Source organism: Peromyscus eremicus, chromosome 16_21 (genome assembly GCF_949786415.1).
Source record: "Peromyscus eremicus chromosome 16_21, PerEre_H2_v1, whole genome shotgun sequence".
Classification (NCBI taxonomy): Eukaryota; Metazoa; Chordata; class Mammalia; order Rodentia; family Cricetidae; genus Peromyscus; species Peromyscus eremicus.
The window spans coordinates 12,574,509-12,592,932 of NC_081432.1; the positions used below are offsets into that span (position 1 = coordinate 12,574,509).

General features: G+C 39.2%; 1 protein-coding gene across 9 annotated transcripts in view; it reads right to left on the reverse strand.

Moving 5' to 3' along the window:
* Pcdh15 (protocadherin related 15) overlaps positions 1 to 18,424 on the reverse strand; it is a 623,956-nt gene that overhangs the window by 229,685 nt on the left and 375,847 nt on the right. For 8 of the 9 annotated variants that reach the window (XM_059244015.1, XM_059244010.1, XM_059244012.1 and 5 more), the window contains 2 exons: positions 7,355 to 7,434; positions 294 to 387 (listed from right to left, as the gene is read on the reverse strand). In XM_059244015.1, the coding sequence (XP_059099998.1) occupies positions 294 to 387; positions 7,355 to 7,434 (174 nt within the window). The remainder of the gene's footprint in view (positions 1 to 293; positions 388 to 7,354; positions 7,435 to 18,424) is intronic. The other variant, XM_059244014.1, reaches the window with a different exon arrangement.

The window sequence follows — 18,424 nt, forward strand, 5'->3', positions numbered from 1 at the left end:
ACCGTGCAGTGCTTGATAGAGAAAATCTGAGTTCAGGTTCACCGTGAGTTGCCATGATAAAAATGGTATGAATGTGGAACACAAAGGTCTGTTCCTAAAATCAAAGGATAAGATACCAGGAAAGTTTCAGAGCATGGATATATCTGTTAGGGACGCCCTTTGAGAAAGGAGCACTTTACACAGTGGATAAGGCTCCTGATGTCTGTAACGCGTGATTCAGAGTGTAGGGATACAGAACTCTTCAGTATCCCTTAGTATTGCTTTGAAAACCCCTTCCCAGTGACCACACTTACCCCATCTGGCCTTCCGTCTGAGGCAGTGACGATGAGGATGTAGCGGTCGGTGCTCTCCCTGTCTAGCGCCTTCCCTAGAGTGAGAATCCCCGTGCTAGAGGCAGAGAGAGAAACAAAAAGAAAGTGTGTCAAGTGAGCTGTTCTTTTTTCCCAAATTGGATATAAAGGTCCCTGCAGACCTGGTCACCTCTCACTCCTCTCCCTCCCTCTCTTCCCTACCCCCATCCCTATCCCTCCTCCTTTCACCCCCATTTCCTACTTCCATCTCTACCCTTTATACATGTTCACACCTTATCTTTCCTTGTCCCCTCCTCCCCTTTCTATTCATTTCCACAAATAAAAAAACCGCATATCTTCTCATACATGTCATGAAGCAGAAGAGGGTCTACTGGGAAGAGCTATTTTTGATTATTTTTATCCACTTTTCATAATCATAAACTGTGTATTAAAGTGTGATTCTAGGACTCCTGCTGAAATCGGAAACAACTCTTTAAAGTTGTTGAGATCCTTAGCAATAATAGAACACTGCAATCCTGAATGAGATCACAGAGATGATTCTTTACCTTCTAGTGGAATAACCAAGTAAAACAACAGTGTTATGGTTAATTCATTCCTGGGAGAGACACACAGGTGTTGTGTGTCATCATTTCAAAGTAAAAGGCTCCCTTGTTTCAAGGCAACATCACAGTTCCCAGTCAAGACATTGTCCCTTACAAATATCACGTGCGGGTTTCCCATTTATTGCAAAATGATCCCTATAGAAATGGGAGACAATCTTTCCCTTTGACAAGTTCTGTGAGGAAGCCCATTTTCCTTTGCACTTCACATTTATGGAACTTATACAAAATCAGATAATTCAAAGATTATATTAAATGTGTAGTGTGGCAAATTTTTAATATTTATTTTTTATTTTTTTATGTATATTTACATTTATAACTGTTCTGTACAAGGGACCATATTGTATATTTTACATTCTTTATAATAAATTATAGCTAGTGTTCATTTAATAATATTTAGATACATACTTGTGGATGTACTAGAAATTACATCATTTGCTTATTTTTATGGAATTTAGAGTGACTCTCAAGGTAAGTAAAATAAGTTACAAACAATACTTGAATAAATTCTCATCCTTAGAATTATTTAATTTTACCCTTTGTCCCCTTTGTATACTTTTCTCCAATGTAATACTTATAACAATTCAGTCTCCAAATTAAGTTCAAAATGTCCTTTTGGGTTTTGCTCTGGACGCTACAAACAACATTTTCATCAAGTACCAACTGTAGGAGAGCATTTATTTTAATGCAATAAACACAGATAATAATCAAGTATAAAACCAAGTTTGCTTTTAATTGATAAATAGGCTTTGTTTTAACTTAAATGCTTTGATTCTGAGAGTGGAATTTATATGATACTCATTGCACAGGGCAATGAAAAGAGTCAGGGGAAAAATGGAATTCCAAACTTATTTGGTTGATTTTTTTTTTTGTTGTTGTTGATGCCGACTTTGGAAGCTCTCAGAGCATATGGCAGGACTGTGAAACACTGACTAAAAACAGTTTAGTCCAAATAACTGAAAACCCCTTCCAGAGCACATTCACAGTAATCAGGTTTGTATCAACGCTCTACACCGCAGATGCCTCAGGTAATGTCATTCTGTAAAAACATTCAAAGAGAAAAGCAAGGCGGTTTTGGCTTCTCAGACACACTTAGAAACAACTTAAGAAATGGGAAGTCTGTCAACCTAGGTGTAGTACAATGAGAAAAAAATGAATTGTTCCTGGCCTTGCTCTGTGTTGGGTTGTTACAGTCCTTCATTCCTCCTCTAACTCTCCTTGGGCATGAACTTTGAAAGTGACTTAGCTTTCTGTTTTGTAACAGTTTTTTCACACAAATCTATCTTTCCTTGTCTATATGATTATGATGGAGATAATGTTCTCTCTATGCCTTCTGACTCCATGATGGAGGCAGTTGATTGTGGGGGGAATATTTGGAAGAGAGAGTGAAATGTAGATAGTGTCTTTGAGTATTCAGAGCAGAGCGACGAGTCTGTGGAAAATATGAACATCTCTTGTGGTAAAGCTGGCCTGGAGGAACATTCTCACCAACGGGTGGAGGTCATGAGGCAGGAAACACTGTCTGCTTCAGGAGTGCAAAAAATTTCTTTTGTATGGTACATCAGCATTGCTTCTGATAAAAATCCAACAATAATGCTGCTTGAGTTTTTTCACAGGCCTGAAAACATGGCTCAGATGTGAAGGCAGTGGGTGTGGTGAAGGAGGCAATTCCAAGATAGCATCTCCCCACCTCTGTGGAACAATCCTTTTGTATACTGTGAATATGTATCACTCTCATTGGTTAATTAAGATCTGACTGGCTAATGGCTAGGCGGGATTACTGGGGCAGAAAGAATTCTGGGAAGAAGAAAGGCAGAGTCTGAGGAGTCAAGAAGAGATGCAGATGAAGCAGATGAACATGCAGTTCTGAGATAGGTACCAAGCCACATTGTAGAATGTAGATAAATTGTAGGTTAATTTAAGATGTACCAGCTAGTTAGTAACAATCCTAACCTAATGGCCAAGCATTTAGAATTAGTAATAAGTTTCTGTGTGGTTATTTGGGAATAGCTGGCGGGACAGAGCTGACATGGGGTCCCAATGAAAAACTCTGCCTATACCCCACAGACCTTCAAAGCTTCAAGCAGCCTGAGTCAGATCCACATTGGATGGGATTATGGAAAATTGTCAAATATTTACAGAATCCAAATGAAGACACAACAAATAAAAATGTTAACAATCACGGGAGAACATTATGGTGATTTTGTTTGTTTATTTCTAGTTTCCTGGTTCACATTGGTCTTGAGCAGCCATTTTCAATCTATGAGCCATGACCCCCTTCGGGGTCAAATGACCCTTTCACAGGGGTTGCATATCAGATACCCTGCCTATCAGATAATTCATAACAGTAGCAAAATTACAGGCATGAAGTAGCAACAAAAATAATCTTATAGTTGGGAATTACCACAACATGAGGGACTGATTTAAGAGGTCACGGCATTAGGAAGGTTGAGAACCACTGATCTTGAGAGTGTAAAGAGAGAATTAATGCTCTGAACTCTGTTATGGAGGAACACACCTATAACTCTTTCACGAGGAATTGTGGCTGTCTTATCGAAAGGTTGTCAGCTGCAGTAAGCAATATTGTACAGCACTTTCCTTGCTTGAACTTAGAACTCACTTATGGAAGAAAAACACTGGGTGTTCTTTAAAACCACTGAAGGTACGAAAGAACCTGAAACCTGAGGCAAAGCGCATCCTACCCTCAAGATCCTAGAATACAAACCCAGCACACAATTTCAGGTTGATCTGATCATCGCCAAGCAGAATAGAATATCCAATGTACAAAACTGAGGTCCCAGAATGAATTATGTCTATGGTAAAGTTTCAGCAAAGGTATCAAAACCATTCAACCAGAAAAAATTGTTTTAAACTAGTTATAGTGTGAAAACTGAAATCTATATTCAATAGTGTAAAGGATACTACTTAAGTATCTGCAGTAATTAACTCCAATGTATTAATTATATCATTATAGGATATAAAACCAAAGGAGCCTCATATGGCAACAGCAAGGACATTATTTATGACTTGGATTCAGCAATGGCTTGTTGGATAAGATGCCAAATACACATGAAGCAAAAGAAACAGTAATTCTATTGGACTTTGTCATAAGTACAACATTTTGCATCAAAAAGCACTATCAGTGATGTGAGAAGCCAATAAAGCAGAAGATACTGTTTTCAAATTCTATATCCAGCAAGCATGTGGCTTCAGAACTACCTAGGACTCACGCCACTAACCAGGAGGGAACCAGTTAAAATGTAACAAAGGATCAGAGCAGATGTTTTCTCAAATAAAGTGCGTAGAGAAAGGGGTCATAAAGAGGTGTTCAAAGTCATTACTTACTCTTGCAGGAAATGCAAATAAAGGTCACACAGAACTATCACTTCACACTCACTGATAGTTATAATCAAAGAAGAAAAACCATAGTAAAAATATTTGATACTAAGTGTTGGTAACATTATGGGGGAAATTAGAATCCTTATCCATTGCCAGTGAAAATGAAAAATGGTTCAGAAAATCTTGTAAATTGGTGCTGAGAATATAAAATGATTCAGACCCTAATAAAAGCATTTAACAATCTCTGACATCATTATGATACAGATTTACAATATTCCCTAGCAATTCTGCTTTTGAGTATACAGCCCAAACCAACAAATTATGTACTTAGACACATATAAACACATGTATATTCATCACAGTGTCAATAACCAAAAGGAATAAATATAACTCAAATACATGCTAAGGAAAGAGTAAACACATCGTTGTTCATGTGTATAGCATAATAGTGTGCAGATAAAGCAAGGCAGAGCAGCATTTCCTGCTAAATAGAGATGTGAGAGGAGCCAGACACATTTTTACCTTCCTGTCCACTGTCATCTTCTGGTTTTTGTTCTCAGGAATCCTGTGTGTACGTGTGTGTGTGTGTGTGTGTGTGTGTGTGTGTGTGTGTGTGTGTGTGTGCCTGTTCTGTGTACTTCAAGGAAATGGAAATAGAATTATATGATAATTTTGGATTTATTATCACTTAGAAATGTGTTCTCAAAGTATGTCCTTACTGAATCATGTCTCAGTTATTCATTCTCTTTTATCAATGAATAATAATACATTGTGTAGATAAAGAACACTGCTTATTTATTGTGGATGGATATGTGAGTTGGTTCCACTTTGTGCATATATATGCTTGCAATGAACATTATTTCACATATTCTATACATAGGTATGACCTAAATTCTGCTGAGTGGACATGAAGATAATTACCTAGTTATAGGGATATATTATAACATGTGGAGAAAATTCCCAGCTTTGTAAGCATATGTTCTTCATAGACACCCATGAGGACTCCCTGTCCCCATGTTCGGACTCTTGCTTGTTCTTCATACTCCTTTTTACCTGGATGTGAACTCCTCTAATTCCATAGTTTTAATTTGCATTTTCTGAATGAAAGAAACTACATTTCTATGTGCTCATTGGCTATCATTTATGCACACACACACACACACACACACACACACACACACACACACACAGAGAGAGACAGAGAGAGAGAGAGAGAGAGAGAGAGAGAGAGAGAGAGAGAGAGAGAGAGAGAGAATGATGGAATAAGGGACAGAAGGGGTGTCTCCTCAAATCTTTGCCTATTTTTAATTAGCTTCTTTTTCTTTTTACTTTTGGGTTTTTATGCATTTTTGATATATAGTTACAATATACATTATTTAAAGTATTTTATACAAGTGTGTAGGTGACCTTTCATTTCAATGCTGATGCTGGTGCATCTTGAAACATATTTCTTTTTAAATTTTGGATGAGCATCAATATACTTTCTTAATAATAATTGTGAATGTTGTGCTATATATGTAGATAGCACATTGCCTAATTTATATATATTGTATAATTTTTCTTCTAAGAGTTCTGAAGTTTTACTTCTTGTATTCAGATATGTAACCTATTTTCAGTTATTTTTTAAGAATGGTGTTATGACTTGACTTCATTCTTTCTCACTGTGTCCAAAACTCACCAGCTGAAAGGACAACTTGTTCTTGATAGGATGGGTTCTGACTCCATTTGGTAAGTGGTAGGGGTGTTTCTAGATTTGTAAATCTATCCCAGTCTTGGCTTGGATACTTAGCCTAGCACTACCACAGTTTCAATAAAACAGTCTTTTACATAGTTTTATTTTTAATGGAAATTACAAACTATGGTCAACTTATGGTTTTAATGTATCTGTGGAGGAAATTTCAAATAGATAAGATTTTCTATTGTTAATTAGAAATTATTTATCAAACCTTTAAATCCAGAGAGGTGAGAAAAACTGTTACTGTCTACCTAAGGCTTTCTGAAAGGACTTGACCTTTTCTCATAAAGTTCTATTATGTTAAATTTTGTTTGTCATAAGATTAACAGACTCACCCATGGCCCACTTGGTTAGAAACCACATGTTCTAGGGACAGAAGCAGTGACTATCCTATTGGAACCATGATAAGTCACCTCTCCCTTCATTCAGTGAGAGAAGATACTGGTTGCAGATGTGGAACATCAATTCTGCTCTTGGTGCATGAGCTGGCTTTTTAGAACCTAGGGCCTATGCTGAAACACTTTGCTCAGCCTTGGTGCAGGGAGGAGGGGACTGGACCTGCCTCAAATGAATCTACCAGGCTGGGCTGAATCCCCAGGGGAGACCTCCCCAGGGGAGGAGGTGGGAATGGGGGGGTGAGTTGGGGGGAAGGCTGGGGGGGTGGGAATAGGGAGGACAGGGGAATCCGTGGCTGATATGTAAAATTAAATTAATTATAAAATAAAAATATTTATAAAAAAACCACATTAACAAAAAGAAAGAAAGAAAGAAAGAGGTACCCCCAAAACTGGATTCCTTCTGGAACATTAAAGAAAAAAAAAAAAAAAGAAAGTCCCGCAACCTCACTGCCATCATGATGCGGAGTAGAAGCCTGTGGGGTCTGTACATTGACCATCTTCTCGAATGTCATCACCCATTCCAACAGCTATGACCTGAGTGTCTCTGATATGCTGAGAGCAGATAGACCAAAAGAGGTGCTGCAGTTTTATTTTATCATGGATGCGATGTAACACACCTGGTTGCCAAGCCTCCCTTCAAATGAATGAGTTAGTGCTGTACTCTTTGTAGAAATGCCCTAGTCGCTATGAGCAACTGCCAACTGCACAGGCATCTAATTAGTCCAAGCCTTTGCCTGCAAAGGCAAATTTTTCCACCTCAGTGGATATTACTTGATAAAATTGTTTAAGATAAACAAATAGTCTCCAGGGATAGGTTTTGAGTTTAGAATTACCCCCAGTGCTCGTTAACATTCATAGAAAAAAAATGTAAAATAAAGCTACAAACAGCTGCAAGTCTGTCCTCTTGCTAACAGCATGTTGTTTGACATTAACAGGGGGCAGTCAAGTATAAATCATTTCCTTGTAACTCACGTTTCTGAAAGATTGAAAACTCGCTGAGGGTCTCCATTCTCGATGGCATATGTGATCGGGTCTCCCTCTCGATCAGTTGCCTTCAGAGAAGAAAACATAATTCAATTACCAACTAATTACAGAATGTTCAAACTATTAGTGTTAAGGAATAAAGAATGGTCTAATGTCAAGAGACTGAACAAAGAATTTTATACTGAACCTTGGCATTTTTGACAGCACAAGGAATTTTATGTGTGTGTAATAGTGATAGAAGTTAATTTATGTAAGCTAATGAACTTAACGATTTTATTTTTAGGCACCTATGTCTGAAATGTAATTAAATATGTTAAATGCTACCTATATAACTGGTTAAAATGTCATTATATTATTTAAACATTTTTCTATTTAAACACTTTGATGTAGTTATATACATTATGGTCAAATGTATCAAGACAATATTCAAATCTGCAAAACAATTCTGATTAACAATCTTGAATTCAATGTCAGACTACACTTATCAGCTGTGGAACTCTTTCTCAACTTTTTCAGTCGTAAAAAAGAGGACTATGGCACAAAGTGTAATGGAAGTTGAGAGATCTAAACTGAGACACGATATCAAGACCAGTATTTAGAATATTGCAAACTTTCAATGCGTCTAACTATTTTGTTGTTGGTGTTGTTTTCTCCTTCCCCAACCTTAGTCTGAGAAGCAAAACCCCATGTCTTCTCACACTGAGTTCTCTGTCTCTCTCCTCTGAAACAGAGACATAAGCGTGTATTGTGGGAAGAGGTCTATGTTTGCCCATTAAAAACATTTAATACTCTCTTTTTAAATTTGCCATTAAATTCCTCAATGAAGTCGAGGATGGAAAGGGGACTCCAATGGTGGTATGAGGAATATCACAGGGAAGTCATGGATGGAGAATGGAATCTGAATGCTATGTAAAGGATGTAAGAGACTTCTCTGATTTTATCCTAGGGAGAGGGGATTATCCAGAGGGTGAGATGAACTCTATCTGTGGGTCACTGTTCAGACACAGCCTGTCCCTTGGGTAGCTCTTATCTGTTATTGACCAGATACCAGACTTTGTTCTGGCAGCTAGTATTGCCTTGGAGTTGGAAGACTCAGGAAAGGGTTTGTCACTGGAAAACCTTCAGTAGGATATTAAGTGTACCAGATAATCATAGCACAGTATGCAATCCATGCCCCACTAGACAGGAAAGCCATTTCTATTATGGGTCAACCTATCTGACATGCTACACGACCTGAACATGCAACATCCCTTCAAACTGCCACAGTGCAGCTATGAAACTCCTTCAGCACAATGTGTTCCCAGACTCCAGGGACATCTGAATAGTTACACTTCAGTTTGTAATAAACTAACTTATCCCATATTATGAGTTTCTGTCTGATCTGCCTTGTGCATGGCCAGTTCCTCTCTGTGACTCATGCTTCCCTATATCTGTCTCATTTATGAACCCAACAGGAATCTGTTGCTGGGCCATCAACATGGCTCAGTGGGTCAAGATACCTGCCACAGAGTCTCCATGCCCCAGGACCTACATGGTGCAGAGATAACTGACACTTGGAATTGTCCTCTGACCATTCTCTATGCACTGTAGAATGTGGATGACCATACTACCCACTATACACACAACTGAATAAATGTAATAATAATAAAAAGAACCTGTTACTTTCATGCCTCCACATCTCAGAAAGAACCAATGTCTCCATTCCCCTGTCACCTTTCTGGCCGTCTCCCATCCTTTAGCCTACATCTTGCATTCTCCTGCCTTCTCAGGCTGACACACTTCACATACTTTCACCTCACTCCCAGTCTAACCCATTGGCAAGTTCCACTGGCTGTTTTTGAAATGCTTGACCGTGACGAGTTCCTTTTTTACCATGGACTTACTTCAGGTATAGTGGTAAATAGCATTTTAGCAAGAAGCCCAGGTATTATTCTTATACCATCATCGTGATCAGTTATCAATTAGCTTCACAAAGGAACCGTCGTTTCTAGGCCCAAACATTATTCCTTCAGGTAGTTGCCATGTCATATGTACACACACACAAAGAAAATGAAACACAAATAGAAAAGCACAGGAAAATCTAGGAAGCATTCTATTAACTATAGATACACAATCCTCAACTTTGTGAAGTTATCTACAACATCTCATAAAGTAAGAAAAAATTTACTCAATGGCTATTCCTCTCAGTTTTCTGTTTGTAGGAAAAAGGTAACAGAACCTGGAGAGTGTCTTTTAATACTAAGGAGTTGACACTAAAACTTTTGCCACTTGTTCTGCTGTCCCTGTTACAAAGAACTTGCCTTTTACTCATTGCTTTGTAGCTGGGATTTTTTGCTGTTGTTTGTTTTTCTCTTTCTTTCTTTCATTCTTTCTTCCAGAACAAGTTACCCCTTTAAGTTTTCAAAAGTCCTAAGATATAGCTTCTAAAACAGAGATTCTATGTAAACCCTTATTAAGTCTTGATTAATATTGAATCTTGGGAATAGAACCCAGGGCTCTCTGCCCGCTAAGCACTCTACTGCTGAGCTACACCCCAATCTCAGGGTATTGAATCTTATCTTTTAAACACCTATCTATCTATCTATCTATCTATCTATCTATCTATCTATCTATCTATCTATCTAATGAGGGGCACATGTAATAAGGCATGAATATGGAGGTCAGAGGACAACTTGCATGAATCAGTTTTCTCCTTCCAACATGTGGGTCCTGGATATCAAACTCCAGTCATCAGACTTGGTGGCAGGCACTTTTACCTACTGAATCACCTCACTGGCTGGTCCATGAATCCTTTAATGTGCAGGAGTGACTACAATTGATGATATTGGTGATGAAGGATTTGTGGATACAGTATAACTTTATTTGCATCATTCTCTTGTGGTGTTAGTAAATTACAGTTTTATCTGAGGTTAACAGGAATTTTACTGGTAGATAAAAATGCAGAATAGTCCAGTTATGCTATTATTTCTACCTTCACTTCAACCAGAGTACTTTGTGCTCTACTTAATTGAAAGTTGTGTCTTTTTAAATCTTGAGATAGTGTTTTTTCTTGAAAAGGGGAAGTTTAGTTCTACCATACATTTTTCATGTACTAAGTAGGAATCACTCCACCTTATTGCAAAATATTTCAAACATATTTATTTTATGTAAGTCCAGTGGGAAATGAGCCCTTCTTTTCAAGAGTTTGAAAAGTGCAATATAAATTATAAATAACAAATAATAAAACAAATATGAAAGTACCATATCTTTGCTGGACTCAGAATCCACTGGGAGGCTGTGGAGTCAGCTGCCAGGTTGGTCCCTGCCTGTCTTCTATTCTGAGGCAAGATACCTGTGTCTAAAAAAGCTAAACCATGAGTACCATATCTCCTCCCTAATTAGCCTTATATTTATTGGGCATTTCACCTGTGTCAAGCCCTGGAAGCTCAGGGGTGAAGAGCCCAGATAAACCACTGCCTGCTCAGCTCACACCCCACCAGGGAGCTAATTCAAATGCAGAATTTTCAGATCCTTGTGAAATAATCCAGGAAGCACATCTAGAGATGATGGTACCTTCTCCCTTCACCAATGAGTGATGGGAACAGCGTGACTTAGCATGTGAAACTCCAGCACTTGCTTGACTAGGAGGTAGGAGAAACGCAGGCCTGTGGAGAGCAATCCAGGCAGTGGTGGGAAGCTGAGAGAGGCGGAACATGCTCAGTGGGTGTGGGGAAGATCCAAGAGCCTGTTAGCTTGGTACACAGAAGACAAGGACGGGTGTTTGCTTGGCAACTGACCTCAAGCTTAATGACTGATTGATGTTAACTTTGGACAGATAGCAAGTGATGGTGTTTAGCCATCAGCTTGCTGGTATGTGTTCAGTTGAATGGCTTTAATAAAGCTAAGTTTTTCTTTCATTATTGCTTGAAGGACAAACAGTGCCTTTGAAAACAACTCTTTATAGTCAATTCAACCAGACGACTCAATTTATCTGTTATGAAATTACTACCTTCTTTTCCTTTTATTTTTAAGTTTACAATATAATTACATCATTTCTCCCTTCCCTCTCTTCCTCCCTCTGAATCCTCCCATATACCCTTCTTTGCTCTCTTTCAAATTCATGGCATCCTTTTTTTTTAAATCAATTGTTACTATGTGCATACATGTACACATTTCAGGGGCACAGAAAATTCTCAAAAACATTCAAGTAAGCAATGTTCTCAGAGTGTAGAAAAGAATTTTGAAAAATAAGCAAATCTAGAAACAGTATTCCATCAAGTTACAGAGGAGCAGAGCCATCAAATGCCATCTGGTGGAGTGCGCCTTACACACATAGAATGATGGTACACATTTCAGAGTACATTAAGACAAAACACCAGCCTGTGGTGACTACAGGAGACCCAAGATCAACGGGTTTAGATGGAGCTTCTCTCAATGAGGCAAACAGGTCCTGACTGAGGCTGTTAAGTACTTGAGAGCAAGAACTGAAATTCAGTTTAGCGAAACAGTCTCTTATTCTTTTTGAAAGATTTTTCTCTTTATTTTCTTTTATGTGTTGGATGTTTTGTCTACATGTATGCCAAGGCACCACACATCTGCGGCAACAGTGTCTTGAAACGTGTGCCTACTCCTGGTGTTAAACTGTTGGGCCTTTGATAAAATGATATCATCATGAACATGTTTTGATAGATTAACACGTATACCCTATTTATGTGAAGGATTATTGATATAAAAATCAGTTTTCAAAATAAGCTCAAGTTCAAAAGATCTACTTAATAAATATTCAAAATATGTGAAGTAAATATTACATGTAATACATAATTCTGAAATTAGTAATGTACCTAAATATGTGACAAAATTAAAATATGCCTCAGTATATAATAATGTTGAAAATAGCACAGTGAAAGGCTATAACTCCTCAAATGCTTCTTTTTTTCTTTCAGAATTGTGTGGTAAACAATCCACAAGAAGGAAGCCACACAAAATGCTTCAGGCTGAAGAGCCAGAGCAGAGTCTCTGCTGAAAGGATTAGAAAGGGGCAGATTTTAAACTAAGTGTGTGCAATACTCAGAAATGAATAGTGGTTAACGTGGGTCTCTCTTTACTTGTTCCATGTTGGGAAATGCCTGTAAACCAGAAACCCTAAAAAGGAAAGTCTCCAGACTTTGGATGATTTGGGAGAATGCTTACAAGGTCCAGTTTCAATTTTCTTTCATTTTTTTTATTTAATACACAAAATTAGTATTTTTGGGACACAATAAAACTTAATCTATTCTAAATACATTATCAGTTCTGTGTACGGCTCTCAAGAACAATCAGCAAAATAAATGTGAAAATAACAGAAATGCTCAAATTAGTGAATCTTTACATCCACAGGACACTTTAGATCTCACACATCAGTCCTTAAACCACACAACCTTCTTGTCTGGTGAGAACTGCCATTTCTACTTCCATGTGGATAACATATTGAGTTTCCAAAGAGTTAAAGGACTCTTGAAGTTCACACACAACTCACTGTCCTCGATGCTTTTAACCACTTTCTTGTTAGAATCCAAGCGAATTCTCTGTGTGAAGAGTACCCTCTTTTCAAGGTGTGAGTTCCACGGTAGCTGCCTTGCTCCTCACTAGTATTTCCAGATTGTTCTGAAAATTACTCAGCTCTCATTCCAACACCCTATTCACTCAACTGTAGGTATCAATTACAAGCCTTCCTTGTGCATGTCTTCATTCTACATGAATGAACAATCCTCCCATATTTTACTCAGTATCAATCTCATTGCCTGCTTTGTTAATCTAATCAATTGTTTTAAATAACACATAAGTCCTCAAGATACTGTGCTTTTCTAGCTCCTGTTATTACAGGCTTGGATATAAAGTATCCTTCACAAAGTTTTGTGTGTTGGAGGGTTGGAGATGCTGGAAGCTTCATGAGGTATGTCCTGCTAGGAGGAAGTAGGTTCCCATAGCAGAAGCTCAGGGTCAGCTGGTCCTTGCCATCCTCCTCTCTCTGCTTCCTGTCTCCAGTGAAGTGAATCATCTCCCTTTTGCTCACATCACCATCATGTCATGTCATAGTTCATAGGCACAAGCCACCATGGACTGACCCCTCTGAACCAGAACAGACCTTCCCTTCCTTAGGCTGTTTAGGTCATGTATTTTGATCACAAAAACAAAACAAGAAAAGTAACAAATATGTTCTTATTCCAAAGCATACATCAAACTACCCAGTCAATTTCTTCAGTAGCTGCATCAGGAGTTAGGGTGGAGTGTAATGATATTTTCTCATAGCTCTAAGGACTAGGAAGTTCTGAGTCAATGTAGCAACACAAGTATGCCTGTAGTGGCAAAGTTTCTCCAGTCCCACCCTGCCCCGCGGTCCCATAGCTGTGTGTGTACTGAGGATGCTCTTCCTGGTTTGTGAATGGCTGCTGTACTGACTCATACAGTGGGAAATCCAGACTTCAGCTTTCTTTCACTATCAGGACAATAATTCCCTTTTATGAGTCCTCCATTAACAGGACTGAATTGCTTCCCAGAAACTCTACAAATAACATCCCCTTGAAGATTTAGACTTTAACCCCATGAATTTGGGGGAAACATACACATCCAGAGTAGATATCCAAAAAGAATTTCATGTTTAAAATTTCCCCCAAATTTTTAAATTATTTTTCTGGAACTTTTTATTTTAATTTCATATTTTCAGTTGTGTAGAATATTGCAAAGACAACACTTCTTATTCCTTCTTTCCCATATTCACACTGACAAATAATAGTTTCTTTTCATAAAATACATTTTCTAGGCTTCGTGTGGATATAGTATGTCAACTAATCTCCACATTTTTTTCACGTGATTTAATTGCAGATTTTCATATAGAGCTATAATTATCCCTTTGAAATTTAATTTTGTAGTCTAATTCTTTCAATGGTAACTAATTTTACTTAAAGAAAGTATAGTCATGTCCCACATGGGATGTTCTTCTGAGTGACATGACAGGCCACATGCACACTGGTGATTCTGTAAAGTTGTATCAACAGGTGATATTATAGGTATCTTGGACTCTGTAAATACATTCTGGTGTTTACATGATGAAATTACTGAAATGTACAGTTTTCAGAACACACCCCAGTGGTTCCATATAGGTTACTGCACACCTACTTGCTCCTTCCTATGCTACATCGACCCCATCTCCCTCCATAGTCTGCAGCTGGAGAGTACCACAAGAGACCAAAGCCAACAATGTGTCTACAAATACCCATGTATAACACATATTGTTAAATGGTCTAATTAATAGAAAACCCAGAGCCAGATATTGGGGTGAAAGTTGAAAGTTCAGAGGAATAGAACAAGCCAGCCACAAATTCTTACCGCTAGAAAATCCTCAGCCCAAGAGAGCTACTTCCTGTATACTCACACCTTATATACCTTTCTGTGCCCTGTTATCTTATGTCCTCTTTCCGCCCAGCTCTATCACTTCCTGTCTGTCTGTACAGACCTCCAGACCTCTATGGTTAACTAGTGCCAGGATTAAAGGCATGTGCCACCACGCCTGGCTCTGTTCCCAGTGTGGCCTTGAACTCACAGAGATCTGGATGAACCTCTGGCTCCTGAATGCTAGGATTAAAGGCGTGTGCTACCACTGCCTGACCTCTATGTTTAATATAGTGGCTGGCTTTGTCCTCTGGTCCCCAGGCAAGCTTTATTTGTTAGAGCACAAATAAAATATCACCACACCCATGCACAAACTCTTGTGTGCAGTGTTCATTTGGGTTTTTTTTCATGACCCACAGACTGACAGGCATTTGATGCACACACTGGGCTACATTACCCAGAAGCATTTAGAGAATCTCTGACTACTACATACTTCAAAGGCTGACATATACATCATACTAGGAAACCTCCTGCTCTGGGGGATGCCATTCGAGCTACAGCACACATGCACAGGGCCAACTAGTGCAGGTTTATCCTTGCCCAGCCCATGAAGACTAAATTGCTCCGTCATAACTGGCATACTAGAGTCACTATACTATATCTGCACTAGCCTGTAGAGACAGACATGGGCACTGTATGCTCACGGCAGAAGGGTGCTCCACTCCCATAGTTCTGTGCACCATGCCTTCCCAGGATGTTACAGTGTTCCCAGTGTTCACGGCCTTTCAAAGTGAATGATGCTCTGATTCACTGCTGTACACACTACTCCCAAGGCCATCAGCTGAAGTTGTAGATTCTATACGGAAACTGTATCATGACATCCAATTGAAACCAAATCCACACCCTAAAATATATCTTTAGGAAAAAGAAAGCTATTTACTGTGAAATCTCTATAAATAAATAAACTGGTGTGACACATGGACAAATATCAAAGTGGGTTGTATAAGAATCAAGGACATGTGACAAGAATCAAGGACATGTGCTAGCTCAAAGGGAATACAAAACATTTTATCAAAAAGGGAATACAAAACTTTTTATCAACAAACTCCAAAAAAAAAGAAGAAAAAGAAAAAATAAAGGAAGAAAGAAAATTAATGAAATGTCTAAAAAGAGTCTTTAAAAACTGGTTACATGAAATGCCTGTGAAATACAAGGATATGTAAATGATTTATAAAAACAGCATGGTACAAATGAGAAACTCAATGAAGAAATTGAGATCATGTTCAAGAAGTAGTCATTTTGGACAGATGACCTCACAGGTCAAATGAATGATATCAGCAAAACTTCTCACCAACAGAGTACCTCAAGCAGAAGAAAGAATGTCTTAAGGACTGGATTTCCTAAATGTTCTGTGGTGGTATTGTGTTCCCCAAAATATTGTGCACCCTAATAAACTTATCTGGGGTCACAGAACAGAGCAGCCACAATATTAAAAGAATAGAGGATAGGCAGTGGTAGCATATGCCTTTAATCCTAGCTTTCCAGAGGCAGAGATCTACCTGGATCTCTGTGTGTTCAAGGATACAGCCAAGCATGGTGACTCATGCCTTTAATCCCAGAAAGCGAGCCTTTAATGCCAGGGAGTGATGGCAAAAACAGAAAGATATATAAGGCGTGGAGACCAGAAACTAGAAGCATTTGGCTGGTTAAGCATTTAGCTGGTTAAGCTTTTAGCTGGTTAAACTTCAGGCTTTTGAGCAGCAGTTCAGCTGAGAGCCATTGGGATGAGGACACAGAAGCTTCCAGTCTGAGGAAACAGGATCTGAGGAACTGTCGAGGTGAGGTGGCTGTGGCTTGTTCTGCTTCTCTGATCTTGCAGCATTCACCCCAATAACTGGCCTCAGGTTTGATTTTATTAATAAGACTCTTTAAGAATTGTGCTACAATGTTCTGTCAGAGGGCACTTGCTCAGCTATGTTCATATCAGCATTGTTTGTAATAGCCAGAACCTGGAAACAACCTAGATGCCCTTCAACTGAAGAATGGATAAATAAAATGTGGTACATATACACAATGGAATACTACTCAGCATAGAAAAAACAATGACATCATGAGGTTTGCAGGCAAATGGATGGATCTAGAAAAAAATCATCCCGAGTGACGTAACCCAGAGTCAGAAAGACAAACATGGTATGTACTCACTCATAGGAGGATAATAGATGTGGAACAAGGATGACTGGACTGCTACTCACAACACCAGGGAGGCTACCTGGAAGACAGGACCCCAAGAAAGACACGGGGATTGCCCAATGATGGAGAAATGGATGAAATCTACATGAACAGCTTGGACATGAGTGGGGGTAATGAAGGGTGAGGGTCGAGGGAAAGAGATCTTGGGGGAGCGGGAGATCCCAGCTGGATCAAGAACAGAGAGGGAGAACAAGGAATAGGAGACCATGGTAAATGAAGACCACATGAGAATAGGAAGAAGCAAAGTGCTAGAGAGGCCCACAGAAATCCACAAAGATACCCCCACAATAGACTGCTGGCAATGGTCGAGAGACAGCTGGAACTGACCTACTCTGGTGATAGGATGGCCAAACACCCTAATTGTCGTGCTAGAAACCTCATCCAATGACTGAGGGAACCGGATGCAGAGATCCACAGCTAGGCCCCGGGTGGAGCTCCGGGAGTCCAATTGGCAAGAAAGAAGAGGGTTTATATGAGTGAGAATTGTTGAGACCAAGGTTGGATAAAGCATAGGGACAAATAGCCAAACGAATGGAAACACATGAACTATGAACCAATGGCTGAGGGGCCCCCAACTGGATCAGGCCCTCTGAATAGGTGAGACAGTTGATTGGCTTGGTCTGTTTGGGAGACATCCAGGCAGTGGGACCGGGTCCTGTGCTCATTGCATGAGTTGGCTGTTTGAAACCTGGGGCTTATGCAGGGACGCTTGGCTCGGCCTGGGAGGAGGGAACTGGACCTGCCTGGACTGAGTCTACCAGGTTGATCTCAGTCCTCGGGGGAGGCTTTGCCCTGGAGGACATGGGAATGGGGGGTGGCCTGGGGGGAAGGGGAGGGGTGTGAGAGGGGGGAGAACAAGGGAATCCGTGGTTGATATGTAGAATTAAATTATATTGTAAAATAAAATAAAATAAATAATTAAAAACAAAAAAACCCAAAAAACAAAAAAAAAGGAACTTAATCTTCTAGAAAATGACAACCACAGCAGTGGTGGCACCCCCTTTAATCCCAGCACTCAAAGGCAGATGCAGGCAGTTGTCTGTGAGCTCTGGGCTGGCCTGGTCTACAGAGAGAGTTACAACAGAGAAACCTTGTCTTCAAATCGCACCCTCCCCCCAAAAAAAGACAAGAATGAAGGAAACACCCAAGACTAATGAGGCAGAATTATGTGAGCAAAGTTTCAAATGATGAGAATTCCACATGGTCAAGACAAGGATAGTGACCTGGGAAACTGAGCAAAATGAAACCTTGAATTTCCTGATTCCTAAGATAGTCACGTAGAAGGATGCAAAATATATTTGACAATAATAGAATCTCTCTGAAGTATATATAATAAACTCAATATCTGAGAAAAAGTAAAATAAAGTGTGCAGTATTATATAATGACCCCAGTTAGATTTCTCAGAATAAACATTACAGATTAGAGAGGAAATGATTGACACATTCAAAATTTTAAGCTTC